The 26,017-nt window shown below is 31.7% G+C and overlaps 1 protein-coding gene across 1 annotated transcript in view; it reads right to left on the reverse strand.

Moving 5' to 3' along the window:
- Nucleotides 1-367: 367 nt before the first annotated feature.
- LOC143236143 (synergin gamma-like) overlaps nt 368-26,017 on the reverse strand; it is a 61,035-nt gene continuing 35,385 nt past the window's right edge. The window contains exons 8-14 of the mRNA XM_076474430.1: nt 16,836-17,393; nt 13,803-13,974; nt 11,181-12,218; nt 10,443-10,525; nt 8,051-8,207; nt 3,273-3,421; nt 368-3,013 (exon numbers count right to left, since the gene is read on the reverse strand). Of these exons, the coding sequence (XP_076330545.1) occupies nt 2,774-3,013; nt 3,273-3,421; nt 8,051-8,207; nt 10,443-10,525; nt 11,181-12,218; nt 13,803-13,974; nt 16,836-17,393 (2,397 nt within the window). The 3' untranslated portion in view covers nt 368-2,773. The remainder of the gene's footprint in view (nt 3,014-3,272; nt 3,422-8,050; nt 8,208-10,442; nt 10,526-11,180; nt 12,219-13,802; nt 13,975-16,835; nt 17,394-26,017) is intronic.

Consider the following 26,017-nt stretch of genomic DNA (forward strand, 5'->3'; position numbering starts at 1 on the left):
TTTTCATTATATATGCATGTATGTAATGTTTTTTAACTCACAAAACTATTACCTCTTTCAAACTTGCAAGCTAAACTGCAAGTGTGATAACAGTTGTCTTTTTAAAATCTTAACTTAGTATTTTGTGTATTGGTAGATCAACAGTTATTAAATTTCAATTCTAGCATCTTTCAAATAAATAACTTCAAAAATCAACAAATCATAACTTCCAGTCTATAAAAACCAATATATTAAACATGTTTATTTTGAAACAAAAGCGCATTAATTGAATGAAATGTATGATAATAAATTATGGTCTGAAAACTTAAATGAGGTGTGTGTGTGTGTGTGTGTGTGTACATATATACACATTAACAAAACAAGTCTATTTCAAACCAAAAATGCATGTTTATTAGCATGCCTTTTTCAATTGATTTCAACAAATGTCTTTAAAGAGACCAAATCTATCTTCCAAAAAAACTAATTTCAGTAGAATTTTAGTTAAATGAACAAATATTTTTTCAACTCATTAAATTCCAACAAAATATATTCATTTTTAGAACAAGCACTTATTATCAAGCAAGATACCTATATATATCTACTAGCAGATCACCTGCTGTTAACTTTAAACCATAGATTTGTACTAAATTAGTAAAATTTGAATTGTTTTGGTCAAGCTAAACCATGTATTATTTGCCTTCTTAAACTTTTATATACTCAATCACACACTTTCAAATAAAACTGAAAAATTAATTCCTAATTATATATTACTAAAACTCTTACAAATCATGTTTCAACTAAATTGTATTTTTCATAATTGTTATCTCAAAATTACTTTAATTTAAATGTATACATGTGGATGCACTATGTAAAGAAACTGTATACTGCAACACAAAACCTTAGTATTAATTTTTCTACATAAATTAAATCAATTCTTAGCTTATGCTAAAGAAAAAAAACAAACAAAATCACAAGAAACTGACATGTAAAACCAATGATATCAAGTCAGTATAAGTAAATGTATAAATCTACAACACTTAAACAGCTATTATAAAAATACTACCTGAAAAGCATTACAGCTCTCATTAAAGTAGAAACAATATTTTCTCCAATGCATAACCTAGCATATTAGGTCATAAGCATTCATTCAGTGACATACAAACCTGAGTACAGATACATTTCCAAAGAGTTACATTCCCAAAGGTTATCCCAAAACTCCATATCTTAAACATCTTCCAGTTTGAAAATAGAAAATTTATAAACCAAAATTGGCATCTCCAAAAAGTTTGATAACTAGTTATATCACCTGAAGATAATAAAAAAATTATTTTCTACATTATGTGAAAGTTTATACAGTTCTTTTTCACATGGTGATTCCTCTGTCATTTTCTAATTTTAAAATTAGCCCTCAACGTGAAGTTGCTCTCTCACATTAAAGAAAAGAAAGCACAATCAGAACAAACTATAATATATAAATATATGTATATATAATTTTTACATAAACATTATAACACAATTCTAATGCCTACAAATATTTTAGGTCCATAACTTTGGTTTTTACAAATATATGACAAGGTTGACCAAATTAATTATTGTTAAATGTTGATTAAGTACCTGTGGATAGAGAAATATCAGCCCACATGAAAAAAAATGAAACAATTTTATTAAAATCTAGTAGTAAGTAGGTAACTGTAAAGTGGATGGATATTAGAATGGCAAATATTTTGTTGTCCATTTATCTACTAAAATAATTTGTTTACCATGAGTTTCTTCATATTAATAGCTTCAGACATTGATTTACTGAAATTAATCCTACATTTAATCCATGTTATTAAGCGTCACTATTTTCCTTTTTAAACTGATCTTGCTTGTCGAAAACAACTTGCCCTACCTTCCCTTTTTTTATTCCATTAAATAACTAATTTAGCTCCATTTTTACTTTGTCTACAAAAAGTAACTAACATTTTTGTGCATCTTACAAGGTTTACTGTTAAAATCATTTATCTGTTGTCACTTGAGTTACCTGCTAAAACAATTAAATTACTACTTGTTACAAAGTTTATTGTTTAAAAACATACATGTGTACTTCTTGTTACTGCAATTGATAAAAAAGACTAATCACTTTTATTTAAGTTTGGTAACCTGTTAAAATAAACTGGAAGTCTTGAATCCTCAGCTATGTGTTAAAGGTAGCCATTTCTTTGTAAGATACATAACATCAGCACTCCCTGTTAAAACTATTAACAAGTTTTAGTTGTACTTTAGGGCTGTCTTTAGCTTACTGGATGTTCAGCTAACCTTCAAACAGTCCAAAAATAGAAGTCCAGAAACATTCCAGAAATAGAAACAAAATCTTGCTATTAAAAAGATTTTAATGTGTTGAGTCTTAATAGTATACCAAACCATGGTTTAAGGATGACATCCAATGGCTACAGCTATTTTTGGGTAATATGGTTAAATGTCAAAATTTTCTAATAGAAGTTATTTGTGAAAAGCAGCTAAATATATGATCTTAAAAGAAACTGATAGCTGGTTCTATATAGAAGGTTTCATGCAATGAACATCTCTACTTTCAACATTAAATTTCTTCTCAGTGATAACATAAATTTAAAGATATTAAAACTCTCATTAGGCTGTATTACTTCATTACAAACTTTCATTGAGCTTTAATAGATATCTGAAAATAAAGTAAACCTATGTGCAGTATATTCTAGACAAGTATTCATAACTTGTTTATACGATCAGAAATTTTTATTTCATGGTACTAGAAAATGCTATTATTGTTGCTATTTGTCTATAGTAAATGAGGAAGGGGCAAAGCTGGAAGGAGAGAATCCACACAGTTGACCCACAAATTAGCACATGCTGCATGATACTGACGGCCACCATACATAAGCTTGTAACTATCTTGTTCTACATCAAAAGCCTTGCTTCTGCCTTCCACATTTAACAAACACACTCCACAGGCTTTTGACACATCCTCTGTGTCTAGTGGCAGGATGGTAGAGGAAAACTCTAGAGAACCTCCTTCAGGCTGCAAAATTATTTTATTTTTTGAAATTATAGATATTTCATTTTGTTCTTTTAAAATTTTAATTGCCTTGTACTAATCTAAAGGAATAATTACCATAGCCCAAAGAAAACTTGAGCTATCTACTGAGATATGTTACACAGAATTATATTCCATATCAAATAAGTACTAGTTGAGTATCTACACTGTTTAATAACTAAATATAATTCAATACATGTATTTTTTAAATAAAATCTACAACAAACTTAAGAAAGTATCTCACCATGAGAGAAGTTCCTGTTAGAAAAACCAGAATGTTTTGCCAAGTAGAATCAGTATCTACTAGAATCCTTTGCAATTCATCAGTCTCCTTTCCAGACATCTTTATCGCTAACTTAACACGCTGCACCACACGTTGGACTTCAGTAAGATCTAAAAAATCACAATGTGTTTATTCCAGAAACTGGTTCAAAGATCTGAAAAAAATGTTGTTTAATCCACAAGTTCACTCATACTTATGCAAGAAGGTATTTAAATAAAAATGTACTACGATTTAAGTTTTTCTTATGGATAAAGTTGAGGTAAAAATAATGATTAAATTTAAAAACAAGAATTATTTTATCACAGTTATTCTGGCATCATCAAATTTTCACTGTAAGAAACTTTAAAACCAATACTTGAAAAGCAGGTACTTGGCAAAACTCCATAATTACAAAACTGAAGAAAACAAAGACATTTATATGTTTCACAAATACTTCATTTATTACAACCATGGTTTTATCAATACTTGATGATGCCTTACTGGTGAAACCATGGTCAAAACTATATTCACAAATTTTTAAATTTTAAGTAACTTGTGTTTTGTGATTTTTGATTTTCTTGATTGAACACTTATTTTAGCATTAAAACTTTCTACATTACTGTAGCTAGTTAGATAATGTATGCACTGATTCATACTTGACTTTATAAAATTAAAACTTCTTTTATTATACTTATTTGTTTCCTATTGATTAGTTATGTTTTTGTGTGCCAGAAGGACCAATCACGAGGTTACCATATACCTGATTCAAATTTATTACTCATCAGGATCTCCACTAATCTACCTTCAAATCTAATTTGATGCCTAAAGTAGTGCATCATCCATTTTATATATCATTTGGTTTCCTGTGAAGGAAACAGAGTGATATAGTTCGTAAATGTTTTGTATATTTGTCTGGAAAAGTCACTTATTTACTTACTTAAAACAAAATTTGTTGAAACAGTGAAATTCTGATTTACCCCACACATGTATATAGTTATTTAAGCAGCTTTATAAGTACAATAACCTTTAGTTTTGATCAGCTGATACTGAGAAATATTCATTGTTAATATTCTGATATTTTAAAGGTGGTTTTAAACAGGTAATTTTTATGACTAAGTGATGACATCATGCACTGCCCAGAAACACATAGAGTGGATTTAGATTTAAACTAACATTAGTGATAAAGTAATTGTAGTTTGTTTTTGGAATAAAACACAAAGGTGCACAATGGGCTATTTGTGCTCTGCCCACCATGAGAATTGAATCCTGGTTTCTAGCAGTGCGAGTCTGCAAACATACTGCTGTACCACTAGGGAACAAATAACTGTAGTTATCTTGACTAAAACAAGAAGAAGAAGGAAGATAAATAATTTGGTGGGTTTGGTCACTTTCTGGATTGGTATTTTAGCAATGGCTTCTTGTTTTGTTTTTAATTTTGTTGCATAGAGAAACATATGAAAGTGGGTGAAATAATCTTTTAAAGTAAAACATTTTGTCACTGTTTATTTTTAGTGTGCACATTTGTATTATGCCAATTGAGTACTCTGACTATCCCCACATATAGTCTACCAACTTTATGAGAACAACTCTCAGTTGTACGTGAGGACTGCCTTAACTCTACAGAATGTTCAGCTAGCCACTAAACAGTCCCAAGAATAGGACCAAAATCTTATTAAAAATATTTTAACATATCCTGTTTTACTAGTATTCCATTCCATGTTTCCATGACATCTTTTAAATAAATAAGTTTTTAATCATTACTAGGATAATTCTAATGAACAGAAAAAAAAATCCAATTTCATTCAAATACTATTTACTTGGTTAGGTTAAGAGCAGTAACATAGAGAAGAGCAAACTGCATTTACCAATTTCTTATTTAAGGAATAAAGCATTTACTTATATTGCTCCTCTGTGATAAGTAAATCCTGGTTATATAGCAATGTTTTGGGAGAACATAGGACCTATTAGTCTACTTTGGCTGTCCCATCCTCTAAACTAAACTAAAACTATAAAAAATAAATCTTAAAGCTAGTCCTTATCATTCATACACTTATTAAGCTTTCTCTGAAACTCACTTTAATTTACTGCCTGTACAACATCCAAATGCAACCCATTCCAAAGTTAAACCACCCTGTTAGAAAAATAAAACTGTCTAAACTGAAAATGACTCTTACCCTTCCTACTTTATATTTGTGTCACCTAGTCCTACTATTCTCACTAAACAAAAACATCAAAACTATTAATTTCCTTTACAATCTTGAACACTTTATCCAGTACCCTCTAACTCTTCCTTTCTCAAAGGAAAACAATTTGAGAGATTTTAATATTTCTTCATATGACAATATCTCCATCCCAGGCACCAAACTAGTAACCCTTTTCCGAACCCTTTCAAACAATTTAATCTCCTTCCTAAGATAAAAAGACTGAACACAATATGCCAAAGGTAACCTAACCAGTGACCTATACAATGAAATTAAAATTTCTTTACACCTGTATTCAATATTTCTGGATATACAACCTAAAATCCTATTTACCCTACCATTAGCAACAGCACACTGCTTGGATAGCTTGAGAGACTGATCAATTATTACACCAAGATCCTTTTCTTTCATGACAAAAATTATACTTATGATTCAAATTACCCTCATGCACTATCTTGCATTTAGTACAATTAAGACCCACTTGCCATTTCTTTGTATAACTCATTACATGATCTAAATTCTTTTGTAAATCAGCAGCTTCCTTTTCAGCCAGCAACACTCAAAACCCAATCCTTTCAGAACAAGCTTGCTACAATATAAGAGTTAATTATTTATACAATTCAGTACCTTTAGCAGAAATTGTAAGTTTTTGTACACAGAAAATCAGATTTATTAATGAAGTATTTTTACTAAAGATTTGTTTGTGAAAATACTGAATGCGTTTTGTTGCTAGTCTGAGTGCAAAGTGATTTACATGTAATGATTAAAAAAAAACTATTCTTCATCTCAACAATTTCAAATATCTGTGTAATCTCTAAAATCTAAATATATTTCAAATGTTTGTTTCCCATAAAACTTTATATTTTGTCTGTTATTTTCTCTACCCTAACTACATGGGGCCTGTAAATTTGACCAACCTTGTAACTACCATAAAAATTAAGAAATAAACACAAATTATGCTTTTTTCATTCTAGAATGACAACAGATAACATAAAAACACAAATGTTTAGTCTAAATACCTTAAATCTCATAACATTATACATTTATATATATTTATTACTTTTACTATATTTACTTTCCAGCCGTACGTGGCTAACATTACAGAACTTGCACTGATGCAGGTCACATACACTCATGTTACCATATGCAATAATATAAAATGAACTTTAGTCTTTACAAAGTGACCTGTCATGGCTTTGCTTAATGGACTAGTATTTGGTAAAATAGTCACATTTCAATTATTATAAATTATATATGTATGTAGATTACTACTATTTACAAACATGTTCTTAAACTTATTTTTTATTAAAACATAGAACATTAAATAAATAAGTGCAGCAAATAATTATATATTCTAGTTATGACCTTTGTACTAATTTGCTGATTGCCATACATAGCTAAGCCTTTTCAAATTTCCAATATGGAGGATGTGAAAAAATTTTTTTTCAGGTTTTATATATACAATTGAAATAACCAAAAAAATCATAAATAATTATATCAAAACCACAGAATTCCACTACAAGTTATCAAGCTTAGTAACTAAGCTGTATTTATGTCTTTAAAAAATATGAAATTTTGGAAAAGACTAAAGATATAACCTACTTGCAAGAAATCTTGGTTCCAAAAGAACAAGATGGCTTCCAAGCACTTTAAAATGGCTGAGAAAGTGACTAGGGGAAGTTTGAGCTTTTTATTGGTTGTTCACAAGTTATATATTGAAGTAAGTGTATAAAAGAGACTATTTCTAAAAACAGAAAGAGGTGAGTGGGGCAACAGTGTTTGATTCAGTATATAAGCTAGATCTTAACAAACAGAAAAGAGAGGACATTCTTATTTTATATTCTAGCTTGTCAATATTGGTAATTTGAGTTCCTAATTCTTATAAAACTACAAACGTTTTATTTTTATATTACAAACATCTAATCTGAACCAGTGCTGCATCCAACATATTACATGACACACAAAAACTGATATTTAGGTGCTCTTTTTATATTTACTTTTGAATTCAGAAATTAACTATTGTATAATACTAAAACTTGAATTATAATCTACAATTTGATACCAAACTTACTGACATAAATTCATAAAATACTAGTTCAATAAAATTTTGAATGCAAACTAATAAATGTGATGGGATGGCCTTTGACCCATGACCTGTCACAATTAACGGATAATAGTTTGTTTTAATATTCATCTTTTTTTTTTTTGTTGATATTTAACCACTAGGCAAAAACATAGTTAATTCATTTTTTTTTTTTTACACTAAAAATGCTAGTACTCCTTGATGGTCAATAACTAAACACTGGATTCTGCCAGATATTTCCCAACTAGCAAGTACTAATTTCAAGACCTACTCAGATCCTGGTTCCCCTGTGAATATGTAACTAAAAATTTTATATTCTTTCTGAGTATCCTCTTCTTCTGTACAAAAAAGAAAAATTATCTTCTATGTAATCAAAACTATTCTCAAATTAAAAAAAACTATCACTAAGCTTAACTTCTATTCTAGTCAAAGATTTGTTCCTTTGCAGACGTAACTGTATATAATCTTTTAATTACTTTTAATGTATTCAGACCCTTCCTCAGTGGATAGTACTTCACTGCACACTGTACTATTAGGCATATGATGGAAGATTTGCCACCCTCCATACAGAAGTTCTTGACAGCTGGTCAGACAACGATTCCACTCTGAAACATGGATATCCTTAAACTGATTCTGAAAAAAAAAAAAGCAAATAAGGGTATTTTTGGTCATCAAAAAAAAAGAAAAAAAAAGAATAAGATACTAGATATTTTACACATTTCAGATTATTTAGTAAAAAGGATAAACGATCACTACTATTATGTTTTATTGGTTAACACAGTCAATTTCAAAAACCAGTAGGGCATAGCAGATCTGACATGATAGAATTTACCTGAACTGTAAAAACTGTCTAAGTCTAAAATGTTCTGAATATTTAACCTGATACATTTACACAAGTTAATACATATCTTAACATATAATTTAAAATAATTTCTTAGATTTATAGATTCGATTTATAAAAACTAAATTTATTGGAACCTGAAACAGTTTTATTCTTATTTTCTGCTTTACATCTGCTATTTTAATCAAGATTAAAATGCATGATACTCTTGGTAATTAACATGTTTTTAGTTTTTAAAGTTTCCTACTTGACTCCCTTTGGTATATTGGAAAAACTTTTTTTTTACTTCTCATAAAGGATTTTTTTATTTCTCAAATTAGAACTTGCACAAAATGTTTTAGTTGATGAAAACAAAATCCTGCAAGATTATACAAAAATGTGAATCTTTAAAATAAATCTCTACAAAGACTTTAAACAAGGTACAACAATGAGATGCTTTCTAAAACTTAAGAAACATGTAATATTAGCACGGATTTTAAGCATTTGAACAATTACGAAAAAGGAAATATAAGCGATGCATCTTAATATTCAGCTAATGCATGATAGCCTATAAATAATTATTCAATATGAAAAATAAAATTACATATTTTACAGACTTCTCTTATTTTACTTTGTTATTAAGCATGTCATTTCAGGTTCTGTGTCAAGTTCTTCATAATGTGCTAACACAGAAGAACCAAACTAAAAATATCTCACAACTATTCATATTTGTATTTATGGTACAGCTACTAAGACTATCTGCTGCTTTCCTTACTTTTGAACTACTGACCAGAGGGAAAGTGGTCAGTCAACAGCACCATCCACGTTAAGAAAGTGAATGTCACTCTTGCATTGCACCTACAGCTTAAAATGGGGGAATATTTTGTGGTTATTCCAAAAGAGAGATATATTTGTCACTTAATATTAATTTTGTGGTATTATACAGATTCAAACAAGGCTTGCTAACTCCATTGTCAGGATCAATCCAAAACATCCAAGAAATGGTCCACAAATCAATTATATTGTCCATATCCACCTTCTAATAAACTTACACCACTAAATACACACATCAGGACTCATGAGAGTTAAAATAATAAATCAGATCTGAGTTTATTTACTTCAAAAACCCATCAGTATTTTGAGTAATGTATGCATATTAGCACTAATAATGATACAGTTTATAATACATATATAATTTGTGTAACTTTAGAAATGTGGAACTGTGACTTGCTCAGTCTTTAGAGTAAATTAAATTTTAAGTCTTAAACAGTTCCTAACTTACCAGTCAGTATATGATACTTTACAATTCTATTTACACTACTTAGTGTTTGTTTAAGATGTTTATAAATGTCAGTTTTGAAAAAATATAACATGTATGGTCTTTGATCTCCAAAAGCTTCATCACATTTCAATTTAGCTCACACACAAGACAAAAAATTGGAACTTGCAATCAAAGTTTTTAAAAATAAAATAAAACTAATGTTTAAACCCTTAAAATTTGTATTGCTCAAACCACTTAAATGGGAACTTTCAACAATAAAAAAACACAATGAACTGGCTATAAGCTTTACAAATTGAAATGGCATAGCTCAAGAGCCCTGCCAAGTTTCATTGCTATTAAGTAATGAATGTTTGCATCAGAGATATAGAAGCTTAGTCAAATAAAGCACCAGCTGAGAAAGCATAGCTTCAAGTTCAAAACTCATCTAAATTCAATTTATATTTTTTACAACAATTCTTCAGTAAGACACAGCTGAATGGAACTTGGATGAAAAGCAACATAACAAAACAATTTTAAAGAGGAAGAAAAGCATATTTTGTGTGTTTTTTCACTTTTTAACATTTCAAAATGTACTGATAATTTATGGTGTATGTTGAACATATTAATAAAAAGGGGACAATTAGTTTTACATAACAGCTACACCAGTAAGAAAAGTGTCTTGCTTGCCTAAACTTCTTTTTAAGAGTAATCCATATATGTAAAAAACAGAGACAGGGAGCATCATTCTGTATGTTACATTACAATGAACATCTTTCTAAAACTTTACCTCTGAATTGGTGCGAATGCTACTGTACCGATCTGTTAAAGCTGCAGATGATGTAATATAGGGACCCACAGATGATGCAGGATCTAAATAATATAAATACACCTTATAAGAAACAAATAAACACCAACAACAAATACTAATATAATAACCTCAGGAACATGCATGTATACACACTTTATAACAGGTAAATAAAAACTTAATAAGAATTATTTTGATAAATGATTTACTGTTCGTCATATAACTTTCGATAACACATAGGTAGAAATAACAGTAATGGATATTAGTTTTCAAAGCATTTTCAATTAGGAAAAACCAAACAACTTTTGGCTCACCAAGAAGTAGTGTACCCTTATATAAATTTTTAAAGATATTTACAGTAAACAGAAAATATTCTGATAATAATGACACTATTTGAAAGTTAAAAAGATATATAACTAAACTTTATACCCTTATAGCCACACAAAACAGATAAACTCAATTATCAAGTATGGCTTTGCAAATCTAAAATGTCAAAAAGGTATTCAAATAATATACTTGATAGTTAAGAGTACCTTAAAAAATTCAACACTGAAACTCTCCCATTTCAGTCAAGCCTGAAGATTTTACAGTACAGACATTATAACAGTCTCACATAATGTTAGACTACTAGGACTAATAAACATCTTTTTTTAATTTGATAGTTAACCATCTGTAATTACAGTTTTAATTAAAAACTTCAAAAAAGCATTATTAACTGACCATTGTATGTTTTCTTAAAATTAACTTCTGGAGAGCCTTCTTTTTTATCAAAGGCACTTTCTAAACTTGGAATATTTCCTTGGTTATCTTGCATCATTTCAGTACTATCTGTTTCTTCTAGATTAACACTTTTCAAGTCCAAGCTGGGAATGGACCCATGACGACTCAGTGATGCTTTGGATTCACCATTGTGTCCTCCACTGTCATATGTGGGAAGCTCTAGGCTTGAGATGGATTGGCTCTCAGCCAATGAAATATTGTCTTTACTGCTACCATGGTAACTCAGCTCACTTCCTGTTTCTGTTCTGGGCAGAGTAGCCTGACTGTTAGTAAAGTCACCAAACTCATCTTTCTCATCAGATAACTGAAATGCTGGTGGTGAAGCCAAGTTAAGGGTTAAGGTGGGGCCATTTTGTCCTAAACCACAAGAATTAATGTTAAACTGATCAAAATTAGCAAAGCTTGATTCTGTTGTTTTAAAAGATTCAAAAGCACCAAAAGACTCATAAGCAGTGCCTGTTTGAAATGATTCAAACCCTTGAAAATCATCTTGGACAACAGTTACAGAAGAGGTAGAAGCACAAAGAAAATCCCCAAAATCATCATTTTCTGTAACATTTGAAGTAACTGCAACATCTTGGCTAGATGTCATCTTACTGTGTGGCACTTGCTGATTCTCATCACTGTCATTTTCTACAACATCTAGAAGAGAACTATTTTGTTGAAGAGAATTTGACTCTTGTTCCTGAAGCAACCTAAACACACTATATTTGTCCTCTTCTGCAGCCATCAAGTCACAGTTACTGCTATCCAGTTTTTCAGCAGTCTTATCTTTATTATCTGTTACTATACCAACTGAGGTTGGAAACACAGCATGCTTGAAGTCATCAAACTCATCATCATCATTATCCTTCAATACAGCTGAATCAAAAGGTGATGTACTAGTAACTAAATTATCATGTGATTGCACTTCTGAGATAGTTGTCACAACAGAAGCAGATTGAAATTCATCAAAATCATCATCTTCTAAGTTATCACCTAAAAAAAAACACAAAGTTTAAATTAGTGTTATTTTTAAACCTGCAATTTGTTACCTACTTGTTGCTTGTTGTGAATTGAATTGTCATTATTTGCATTAAAACGTTTTGAAAGTTCTTGAGCCAGGTGTTAACAGTATAACTCTATCATGAAGATGTTTCAATTCATTTTTTTATGATTTTATGGTTTGTTTTACTGATCTGTTAAAAATGCCAAAAATATTACCCAAAATTGTTCAAAACTGTAGAAGAACTTTCTATAGTTTATGTAGCTTCAGCAAATAAAATATTTTTATATGTGGTATTTGTATGAGTTTGCAGATTTCTAAAAATGTTTTACCTTTCTTGTAGATTTTACTTACAAATTTTTATGCTTTTCTACATTTTTCAAAACTTTCATACAAAATTTTTATCTTATAAGGCTGTAAATTTTATCTTGGTTTCAATTCAAAACACAAGGCATGTAGTTTCACTGAGTTTACAACAACTGGTATACAACAAAAAATATTTTTTTTACCTTACCGAAGTCATAAACAAGCAAATCTTTCTTAGTTGTTTATCAAAAGGCTCTGCATAATAAATTAAACTATTTTTAAAATGCTTTTTACATTCGTTTATTGTTTCCATTTGGTGATTTTCTTGACCCACTTCAGCTAAATCTACCTAATTTTGTTCCACAATAAAACACTGATTCTTTTATCATATTACAACATAATAATCTAAATAAAGCAAGCTCTGATAAAAAAAAAAATCAGCCTCTAACTGTGGCTTATGTTTCACAAACATCATTCCTTTATCACATGAATAAGTTTTAATCTCTCTGTTCTGACCTCTTTGTAATCTCCTTCAATCTGGAAGGCATACTGGTCGACAAGAACAGAACATATTTGGTGTTTGTGAAGCTAAGTAATAAAAATTATATCACACCATAAAACCGAGGTTGAGAAGCAGTTACTGCTTGAAATCAATAAAATTACAGTTGTATTAAAATTAAAAGTAAAATTACTGTTATTGTGACCACAATATTATGACTTTCTGACTAGTGGGAGTATGTGTGCCTCATTATGATAAGAAAAAAATCAGTAAATTCACATACATTAATGATTTCCTTTGGAGTAAGATGAAATCAACCTCAAACTCAAAACTATTTCTAAAACAAGAAACCATTGTTGGACATGGTAATATTTTATAGCTTAGATCTTATTAAAAATTAGTTAAATAACAAAAACATTATGTTTTAGACAAATCAGTAGCTTCTCTATTATGAATTTCTGCATAAAAAAAATTATTACTACATTTTATCAAAATTGCATTTTAGCTTGAAAATGCTTTGAACTTTTTGCATTGTTTTATTTCTCTAAGGGATTTTACCTGACTCATCTCAATAAGCTTTTCATCTAAGATTAGCTATTTTTATTTTAAAAAATGAACAAAATGATATGTTTTTGATAAAAGTCAAACTCACACAGTTTAGAATAAGTAGAACATTTCATATGATTTTCAGAATATCTTACACTAAAGCTCTCAAAGACTATCTGTTAATACCCCCACACATTAGCTTCTTAAAATGAAATTCTAAGAATACCTCCTGGATGAACTGCGATGCTAGTATGTGGGTTGCAAGTATTTTGTGAACTAGGATGAATAATTTCCCACTGGAAGGAGTCTACAGGTGTTGATTTGGAGTTTAGTACTAGTTTTGGGTCAACATGAGATTTGGGAAATTCTCCAGCATGCTGTGGTACAGAGGAGGCCATCTGTAGGTATGCAGAAAAATACTTCAGGTTTAACTAAGGCACCTGCAGAGTGTGAAATAGCTCTCTTAATTTCTCTAGCAAATACTTATGCATTGATAGTTAATTACAGTAATCAAATATCAAAACAATTTTGTTTTATATTTTCTATATTGAAAATACTCTTTTCCCTTGAATATAAACTTTCCATAATTTCCTATTTTCAACAACCATCTTAATAATGAATTTTTTTCTGTGATTATAAACTTTTTTGAACAAGTCTTAAATAAAATTTGGTTTTAAAATAACACAGGTATATGTTATTATGTTGCAGAACATAAGCTACTAGACCAGTTCTACAAATGACATATTAAGCATAGCCTTAAATCACCTAAAAGATGTATCTGGCTTTTTGGTTCTATTATACTAAGTATAAATAAATTTTTATAAAATACATTAATCATTCCATTACTGGAGTTTGTACTAAAATGTTTAGAATAAATAATATGATGAACAAGTTGCTGCTTCATCATATCAGTAAAGCTTTTATGCTAAGTTAAACAATGCCATCAATATTCAAGTTATTAACACTCATTCTGGCATGCCATGGTCGTTGATGTCTGCAGCAGATTTGACACATGAAGAAGAAGAACACTCATTCATGGATAATAATAATAATATATAAGTAATAACAGCTTCAAACTTTCATAACACAGACCTGTTAAATTGGAAAAATCACAAAAAAGAGAATTACCTAGCTATTCATGTTTCAAAACAGTTTTTGCTGAAAAACTTTGAGACAAATGAGATAGAATATTTTTTTTTTTATAAATTATAAAATATTTCAATAATTGTGGCTCAACAAACAACAATGTATACTTTATATAACTACACTTCCTTGTTCTGTCTGACTGACTTAAATACAGTTCATACAGAACTGTTTTAGGAGTTGTAACTTTCTATTCCACAACCATGATACTGTTCTTCATTCACAATGTTCCATCATGAGAAAGTTCATAATTAATCACCTACTGCATTTAACCCAAAGGTATTCATATTCTTATACTTTCATTTTTATTGTTAAAATATGCTATAAGCCAAATGTTAATAAACATTTCAACTATAAATTATCTTAGTCACACACTTTGATATGAAAATTCACCAATCAAAAATTTAAATTCTTCAACTTTTCATTGATAATTTAAACCTAATACAAGAGTTATGACTCAGATAAAGCAAGTGTTAAATTTAGTATTTTTAGAAGCAAAAATTCATAGTTTTCCTTACTCAACTGCATAGTTCAGCTGTTGTGAATTCATGTCATATTACTCATAGTTTGTAGAAAGTTCTAGACCTCAGTCCAGCAATGTGTGTATGTGTATTTATTTTTTGCAGAAAATTAATACTAATAAAGTTAAGTAAGCAAAATCAAAAGGAAGGACTGCATTAGAAACAGCAAATCCACACACCTCTAACTAATTACATTAGTTTGTTACAACCTAAAAAAACTGATAAAAAATTATTTAAAAAATAATAATTTAATACAGAAGCACATTATTTAGATTTATCAGTAATGTTAAAATACTATACAAAAATTAATAGTTAATGGTTTTAATAAAGAAACTTTAAATACAATTATTAAACTATTCTGTCTGTAACAAATATGAGAATATATTAAATAAAGAAATAAGTATTTGAGAAATTTTACTAAAATTTCTAATAACTATATTTAATTATGAATAATGTATTTTAACAACTTGGTACTACTTCATGCAGATGTACACCTTGCCACATATAAAGGCTTGTTAAGAGCATGATAGTCACAGTAGACTTAATAAGTGGGTAGTGGTTGGGAGCTACTCTAGTTTATTTAGATAAATGGATCAGACTATTCATACTAGCATAATTCATTTACTGGGCTACCAATTAGTGCCTTTCTATCATAATGGGAGCAGTAATGCTTCACTTTAAAGAGTAGTCACCTTCTAACAACTGTCTGCAGGCAGTGAAAGGTGTTATGGATGTGAGATGTGCACTTGAGCAACCACATCTTGCTCTCCTAATTTCTATATCTATTGCTACTCCTTTACTTTACTTCTTTATGTGAGACTAGTGAATGGAGGTTAAGATTGATAGATGTTGTATCCCCACTGTAATATGGGTCCTACATCCACAGTCACCTCCAAAACCTACGATACATTTTATATCCCACATTATACCTTGTACCCTGGGATCTTTTCAATTAGTGCAGTGTTTTTATTATTTTTTTATTTTTTCAGCTTGTTTTTAAGTTTTAGCAAAGTAATATAATTAGTCAGAGATCTGGATTTGCTGTTTTTAATGCAGTCTTTCCTTCTGATTTTGTTTACTTAATTTGATGTAAGTTAATGAAAGTAAAAGTGAAGTTAAACTGTATGATTGTCAATTTATCCATAAACTGAGTTCCACTACTTATATTGTAGATACAGAGATGTAAGATAATAATTTGTCTTGTCAAAAGGTGTTCTAAAGAAATTGAACTCACCTCTGGATTTTGATGGAAAAAAAACAATTATTTAAAACACTGGCTACAATTGTAACCAATAGTGTAATGAAGTTTTGTACATACATTAGACTTGTTTTGAATATATTATTTAAAAAAAAGTGGATTACTTGCTGTCTGTTCATTGTTAAAAGTTATTGTAAAGAATCCCAGCTCCTACAAAAACCTAATATTTACCAAATGATGATTGTTATTAGAAATTATGCATAAGGTACATATTGAGCAGGGCATAAACCAAAAATGATTCCAGAAAAATGTTACTACCAGAAGATAACTGATGACACACTACAAATTCAGTTTGAATTCAAGAAAGATATGACAATGAAGACATCTGATGACTTACAATAGGTCTGGAAAGATGCAACGTTGATAATGCCTGTTGATCAACTGCAGGTTTGGCTACAATGGCAGCATAATGCATCTCTGAAGAGTCTCTAGAACCCACAACAGATGCCTGGGAAGAAATTGCAAAAGTTTGTGATTTTGAAGAAAACACTGAAACATCTTGGTAGTCTGAAGAAGAATGTGAAGGCAGAGAAATGTGTGAATTTACAGGAAAATGATGAGTTGAGGCAAAGCAAGACTCAGTTGTTTCTTGATATGAAGTAGAAAGATGCTGTGACTGTGGAAGAAGAAAGATTGATGAATTTGCCTGGGTAGAACTAACAGAAGTTAGGTAAGATACAGATGACACTCCAGGTTCTCCTGGTGGACAAGAATGAAATACTGAGGTACAAGTTGATCCTGATGAAGTTGGAAACTTCATAACTTGATTTGAAACTCCTCCAGGTAATGTGGAAATTGTAGCCTGAGGTACAGAAGTAGTGAAGAACTGGAGCAGAGGAACAGGTGGCTGATGTAACTGATGTAAAATTTCTATACTGTTGAACTTGTAGCCAGCCTGTAAAATGTAAAAAACATGATGATTTAAATCAAAGTATTAAGGTATTGTAACAATACTAAAACATATGTTGATGATCTTCCTCCAAGAGTAAACTCTCTCAAAATATAACATTTTTAATTAATACAATAACACTTGCATTACATAACCTATATTGATTTCTAAAAAAGTACTTAACAATTTAAAAAGTTGAAGTGTCAGAACATGTACTTACCCAAATTATTTTATCTACTTTTCGCAAACAATGATGTTAACTGAAGAAAATTATAATCCCATAAATATAACAGAAAAAATAAAGGAATAAAAGAATAGCATGTGTAAAATTGTGACAGATTTACTATTATACATTTATTTTAGTAACTATAGTTGCTTCCTCTTTTACCTATGATGTATATTTTTGGCTGTGTACTATACAAGTCCTGCCTGTTTTTAAAATTTGTAGAAGATTCTTCAAGAGTAAGAATCAACAATATTTGTTTTACAAAAATGCTACTCTCCTATAGAAGTGTTGAAAGTTCCAGAAGACTTGCATAATTCATATAAAAGCAGCTTAGTAACTAAGGGTCAGTAGAATGAGAATATTATTGGTCAGCTACAGCAAGGTATAAATGCTACAGGTCTCAAAAGCTATAACTGTAATTAACACCTATTAATCAGAAAACTACAGATTTGGATCAGGAACGCTAAAAGATTTCAAACATTACAAACTGTTTAACTTTTCCTACAAAGACATTAGTTATTGTCATCAGTAAAAAACTTACAGATGTTCCAAGTTAGCTAGTTGTCAAAAGAAGTGTACAGTTGAATCAACAAAGAATTAATTTATTCATGGGTGACCTGGATCATCAATAAAATATTCAGTTCTAGACTGGATATAAAACTTAGTATTGTTTGTAAGTTTGTAAAACTCTTGTATATAAGCCCTCATTTCTAATAACTATTAGTAATAACAGTTATTATAAATTGTATTGTTTTTTTGTTTGTTTGTAGGTGGTTGTTTGGTATTTTTTGGCACAAAGCAACTAGACTATCTGTGCCAAGCAACTGGAAAAAGTAAAATTATTAAAACATGTAAAAAAAAATCAAGTTAAAATAAAACAACAGCCAAATTTCAGATAAAAAGTTAATTAATCATGGCAGTTGTTTAGGATTAATATCTGGGACTCTCAGAAATGTTAGTTTCTATTCAGTTCCACACATGGAATTAAGATTTGGATAGGTAGATACAGAATTACTTGAGGTGAATTTAAAAGTACAGTAGAATTATTATTACAAATGCAGAGGACTGTGAGAAGAATGGATAAAAGAAAGAAGTCAGGAAGGGTAGCTGGTTTGGCAAAACAAAATATGGCTTGAAGGAGCTTGATATTCATAGAAAGCAGAAGATAGCACGGCTGTGATGAAGTAGTGAATTCCTGTATTAAGAATAAAGCATGCAAAATTGCTGACTAAATGTTGTAGGCTAGATATTAGTTGAGCCATTTGTTTTAACTATGGATAACTTTTATTATCACTTTAGAATTAATATTAATTAAATTTACTTATAAAAGACTTTACAGGGCAGAAATCACAGAATCCAACAATTCAAGGAAATAATTTAGCTGTGTATGGAAAACAAATGTACCCCAAGAAAAACTATTTTTACATTTACAGCACTATCAGATAAAAGCAACAACTTAAAAAGCCTTAAAAAGGCCAATGGTCCTTAAAAATTTAGAAACATGAGTAAGATGGACAGTGTCACCATTGCAAATGACACTGCCCAGTGTTAGGGGTACACCCATGATAAAAACATGTCTAAAATGGTGCCATTGCTCAGAGCCATAATGACAGCATGACAGTAAAATGTCAGCTATTGTAACTTGAGTGTCACAAAGGCCACACAAGATGCATCAGTCCCATATAAAAGAAAATTATGAGTTAAAAAACTGTGATCAATGCATAGCCTAGCTATGGCCAAAGAGCAAGGATTTAATCTGGAAAAAGGTTGTTGTCACATTGCTCATTCCAAGTCAACTGCCAACTGGTGTGAAGTTGAGTTTTGAATACAGGACAGGCAGAGTAGTGATAGCACCAGAGGAGACAGACTTAGCTGCAGCATCAGTGAGCAGTTCCCACAAATAATGGATACAAATGAAATATAAAGAAAAATGTGCCAGTTGGTCTTGAATATTTATGGGAACTGAGGAAGAACTAACATGAAAAAATTCCAGAGCCAGTAGAAAGCTAAGCTGGTGTATATATATATTGAACAATTGGTGTACTGCATACCTTCTACATGATTCAAGGCAAGAGAAATGGCATACAATTTGACAGTGACCACAGAAACTGTAGAGTGGATCCTGTGTGCAACCACCAAACCACAAAGAACTATGGCAGAGTCTATAGCATCATCTAGTTTTGAACCATCCATATAAATGGGAATTGAAGGATGGTTCAAAAGATGGTTGGCAAATAGAAGATGGTACTTCCAATCGGGAGTATCCACCTTCCTTTGGTGACCCAAAGAAAGGTCACATTTTAGAATGGTAATAAGCCATGGTGCGATGAGCTAATCAGTGGAAACAGCAATTTCATCCAAGGACAGACCTAACTGATACAAATGCACTTAGATACAAATACCAAAAGGAACAATGGCAGGCTATCTATTCTGAAAAAACATGGCCTATGGAAGAAGCAAGACACAATCTGTGGTAAGGATTGAAGCTTTGAAGCATACAGTAAAGAAAGTTGCAAATGGTAAAGGTGAAGACGAGGTTTATGAGACTCAGTATACAAACTTTGGACTGAAGAAGTGCAGAAAGTCTCCATGCAGAGCTGAAGACACAGAAGTTGTATAGGGTCCAACATCTTTATAGCCAAGATTCTGGCACAACCATAGACCACAGGCCCATAGTCCAGTTTGGATCAAATGAGGGCAAGATAGATCTTTAGCAAAGAACACAGATGCACTCCCAAAGAGGTGGAAGATAAAACATGGAGGATGTTAACTGCCCTTGTACACTTGATGTGTGAGATGAAGGCCAGCTGAAGATCAAAGATAAGCCCCAAAAACTTTGCCTCACGGACCATGGGAATAACATCACCACCAAGATGAAGCTTGGAATCAGAGTGACTACCTCACTGGTGTCAAAAGTGCATGCAAACAGTTTGAGAGAAAGACAAGGTAAAAACATTTATTGTGCTCCACTTCAATAAATTATTGAGAACAGTTTGAAGCTGCCACTCAATAAACATTATACTCAACTACTAACACGAGATATGGAAGTTGTCAACAGTAAGAGAAAGTTGTGTATTGACGGTATTCATTTTAAAATGAAAAGTGTTACACTCAAGTCAAAGCCATGAGTAAATCCAAATTCCTATAAAAAGAATGGGGAGAAAACATCAAGCCAACATGAACTTGATATAATCAATCCACTAAAATTTTTAGATAAAAGTGGGTAAAATGGTCATTGAACCCATATGAGTGGAGGTCTTGCAAAATGCCATACCTCCATATAGTATTGTAAGCCTTCTCAAGGTCAAAGTGTACAGACACAAGATGATATCACTTGAGGAAGGCTTCTCTGATCAACATTTCAAATAAAATCAGGTGGGTCATGGTGGAGCACTGTCATTGGAACTCACACTGGGTGGGCAAGAGGAGGTTGTTTGATTTGAGGAATCAAACAAGACAAACATTAACCATTCTTTCTAAGATCTTATAGAGATAACTTGTCAAAGCAATTGGATGATAGTTTGAAGGAATCTTGGGATCCTTCCCAGGCTCAGAAAAATGGAGGACAACAACTTGCCACCAAGCATTAAAAGAACATTCTCCTACCAGATCTGATTAAAAAAAAACAACAACAGAAAAATAGCAAGAGAGAGATAGTCAAGCATCTCATATTGAATATCATCAGGTTCAACTGATGTAATGTGAGACCAATGAAGAGCAAGCTTGAGTTACATCAGTGTAAAGAGGCAGTTATAGTCGTATAAACCATCTGCCCAAAAGGAAAGCGGTGATTGCTTTGCCCAAGACTTGGTGGCTGAGAATGTGTAGGATTAAACAGAAGTGACTGGAAAAAGCTTTTGCTGAGAGTATCAGAAATTCTCTGGGCATAAGCAACTTCCTGGCCATTGAAAAGCAAGATTGAAAAGGTGACAGAGGTATACTGCCCACTGACCTTCCGAATCTTGTCCTATATGACTTTGGAACTGGTGGTAGAAAAGATGCTGGTTGTGAACTTAATTTAAGATTCCTTCTGACTTTGATGTCTTACTTATCAAGTATGTGCATGAGCCTGCTGAAAAGCGATGCAGTTTGAAAATGTGAAATATCTATGAAAAGTATCACAGCCCCACTTTTGAGCCTTCTGTGCCATTTGACAGGCAGGAATCCACCATGGATGAGGACACCATAAAAACATGAAGAGGTCTTGGGAATAGATCAAGCAGCTGCCTGAACAACACAGTCACCTACTGAAGGCTTACAGACAATGGCAGGATCAAGTTCCGAGAGCAGTCAAAGAGAACCAGTTCACCTGGTTTAGCTTTCACTAAGGCACGCACATTGCACTGTATCAACCACAGCCAGTCTCCCTCAAAATCATAGGAAAATGATCATTGTCAATCCTCCAAAAAATGTGAAGGGAAGCACACAAGAGAGATAAATAACAGTAAAAGATTGACTAGGTGTGTGAAAATAACTATAAACACCAATATTGAAAAGGGAAAGGTTATAATCTGAGAGCAAATGTTCTATGGAATGACCCTTCCCATCAATATCAGCACCACCCCAGAAGGAATTGTGTCCATTAAAGCCCTCAGGATTAAAAATGGAGATGATAACAGCTTGATGACAGTGTCAAGATCTAATTTATCACAGGTATCTCTAGGAAACAGGTAAAGAGAACAAACAGTAATGGTATAACTGAAGAAAACACAGATGGCTGTGGCCTCCAAGGATGTATTGAGTGGCAAAGATGGGACAATCTCACACTGGTTGACCCACCCATATACTGGATAAATAAAATGGGCAGCAAAAGAAAAATGTACTGAATCTGTTGAGATGCAACTCAGAATATTCTTCATCTGTAAAGACCAGAATATGCAATATGGATATTTGTGAATCCACCACTAGAGAATTCAGGAAAATCTAAGGAAACTGAAAGATCCAAACATATTCAGAGTTGAGACTATGAACATGAAAGGAGGTCAAGCGAGTCTTATAACACCTCCATGTCTGACAGGACAAAACAAATGATCATATTACAGTTTAATACATGGCTAAAGGATTGTGGAAAAAGATGTAACCCCTTCTTCAGTTGCTAAAGAGTTAGAAAGGTCCTATTGAGGTATAGCAGGACCTAAAGATGAGAAAGAAAGAGTCCTATGAACATGTCAACAACTACAACTTATGATATTACTGTGCACACACCCAAAAATACCCATTAAAGAAAGGAAAGGTGATATATGGTGCATGAGTTGTATACACAAAGCATGTAATATCACCCTAATATCCTGGTTAAACAATTATAAATGTCATTTTGTAAAAATGTGGGATAGCACTGAAGAGTCCAAAACCTTTAGATGTTTAGAATGAAGAGAAGTTGATAAAGGTATCTGGATCTAAACAACAGACAAATGTAGACTTAAGTGAAGACTAAGTCAAAACAAAATATGGTGGACACATTTGCTAAAATGGGTACAAACTCTTTGTGAGTCACACCCCCAACAAGTCTGAAGTTAAACCCTAATGAGCTTGAAAAAGCCTTGGTACAGAATTTGAGACAGAGTATTCCCCAAGAAAGACAGCCAAAGAAGATGATGCAGAGGTCAACTCACCTAAAGATACTGTAGAGGAGGAAATCATGATTAGACCAGCCAAACTGGGTCTAGCAACACACAAATAGATGACTGAACCAAAACCAGAGCCATGAGTAACAGATGAATTGAGGGAAGGCATAGATCAGGACTGAATGTATCCACCACTCAAGCCTGAGGATAGGAAACTGACAACTTCAAAGCTTGTAGTTGAGAGAATCAATGAAAACAGCCATTGGATGCTTGTACTGAGAGCAAATCTATCAAAAAACCTCATAATGAAGAATCCATTTTGTCAGGAGAAATTGAGGGCTGAAACTGACAATCTAAGAAATTCACCACCCCAAGAAAATGGCAAACCAGGAGGCTGATACGAGTGAAATATATCCTCTGAAAAAAAGAACTAAATTTTAGAAACAGCCCCAAGAACATATCTCCATGAAAGTAAATGTAGGAGTCCACTCTGGAATTGATGAAATGTCTCATGAAAATATTCCCCTGCAAGAAATTGAGACCTAATACTATTGCCTGCTGGACAGCAAAGAAAACCTAAGTTGTTAATGCAGAATGAACATTTGCCTCCAATCATATACCCTGGATTAACTGGCACATCTCATACCAGAAAGGAAGAATCTATGATGAGGAAAACTCACAACAGAGGGGCAATAGACATTTATACACTTACATATATATATACTAATACAATAATAAAAAGAGTTATTCCAAACCAACCACCACTCAAAAACTAAGATGTTGCTCTTGATCAAACAGATTAGATGATCCAGTGGTTTGAATATCCAAATACACTTAGTTGCACTGAGACTACAGAAGGGAAAGCATGTCCTCATCCCAAAGATTCAAGAGAAGTCCACAAACCCAGAGAGATAGAATCATTCGTGAAAGTAATAGCTCAACTTCCCATTTTATATCCTGTAGCTAGTGGAAAGTGGTTAAGCCAGGCTTAAAACATGGTTAAAACTTCTATAACCCAGCAGAAGACATGGTGCTGATGCCAGAACAAAGACTAGATTCCTAAACTGTAGAACCTGATCCCTGTACTCAAAACATAGTGAAAGGCAAAATGAATTCATTATGAAAATGTGGAGGAATATCTCAGCAACCTCAAACATGGACATCCATAGACCTGGTTACAAAAGCCAACAAAGGGTGAGAAAAGATGATTGGGAACTTGGGAGGATAGAAAAATGGACCAAGATAAAAATGGCAATCATCCACCAATTTCCCCTTATCTCAGGCACAATGAATAAACAGGAATAACATCCTGGAAGAATGGGATAAACTGTTACTACTCACCCTCCATGAACGGTAACTCTTGACAGTCACAAAATGAAAATCCACACCCTACTGTTCAGGTGGGTTTGAAAATACCACAACAAATATAACAAACTTACTACTGAAGGGATAGCATGTGTCTTCATCCTAAAAGTGTCCATGGTTAAAACTTGTACCTAAGATGTAAATAACAACAAAATCCAAAATTTTATTAGATTGAAAGCTTGGTAGAGACAAGCAGAATTTCTATTAGCTTTACTTATGATAGTCCATGCCCCAAAAGTAAAAATGACAATCATCCATCAATTCCCCCTCGTCCAAGGTACAACAAATAAACAGGAATAACATCCTAGAAGAACATGATCAACTGTTACACACCATGAATAGTAACTCTGAAAACCATGAAACTGTCACTATTCACCCAGAACACTCCAGAAAGCTTAACAGCCTGCTCCAACAGCAAACTGAGATAGCAGAGAAAGGACATAGATGTGGACCTGGGAAGACAGAAGAATGGATTGAGATAAGAATGACGACTGTCCACAACAAATACCACAAACTGACTATATTAAATAATTTTAGATCAATAATTAATAACAAAAGTACAACACCTACTTCTAACAATATGCACATTTTAAACATTTAATGTTTTCACGTTTGTTTCAATTTCAATTCATATATTTTTAAACATTTTTTTTTGACCAAATAAGAAATTTAGACTTCTGTTTAAAACATCAATCTGCTTATCATTTAGTATTAAAACAGATTTATTAATGACTTTAAGGTTGTTTAAAAAATCTATCATACTTCTCTGGCAATAAATCTAGTTTATAATGTTCTACATTAACTTCTTTCTTTTGAGTTAATAAAGTTATCAGATTTTTTTCCAATGCAATTCTACATCTACAACATTTTTCTGTGTAGATATCCATGACTTTCTTTCCATCTCCATCCAGTCTTCCTTCATTCCTTAACAGGAGTTTCATAGGTGAGAAATACAAAAAAAAATTGTATTTCTCATCTATGAAACTTCTGTTTTGTGTAATCACAATACTCAATATCTTTCATTCAGTTTTCTCAAAATGATACTCCACTTTCTTATTCCTGATACTGCAATCCAATTTTATCAATTTTTTTTCATTTACACCTTATTAAAAATACTAGCTGTTAAAGCATTTTTTTAACTTTAGTTTTTGTCATGCAAAACATTGTCATAAATCTTGTCACTAGATCCACTTAAAAATTCATTGGCACTTGTGTAGTGTTCAATGCTTAAAACTTACAATATTCCAAACATTATAAATTTTTTCTCACAATTCTAAAATGATACTGTTTCCAGTGTTAAATTTACAATAAAATAGAAATAACTTACTGTACATGGTAAAAAATATTAAAACATGAAGAGACTGGAAACAATCTCATTCACTCTACATTCACAGACATTACTGTGTGTGGCATCTTCAAGTGTGTAATATTTTGCAAAAAATAACATTTATAGCATTACAAGATAACCAATTTAC

The sequence above is a fragment of the Tachypleus tridentatus genome, chromosome 13 (genome assembly GCF_004210375.1).
Source record: "Tachypleus tridentatus isolate NWPU-2018 chromosome 13, ASM421037v1, whole genome shotgun sequence".
NCBI classification, from domain to species: domain Eukaryota; kingdom Metazoa; phylum Arthropoda; class Merostomata; order Xiphosura; family Limulidae; genus Tachypleus; species Tachypleus tridentatus.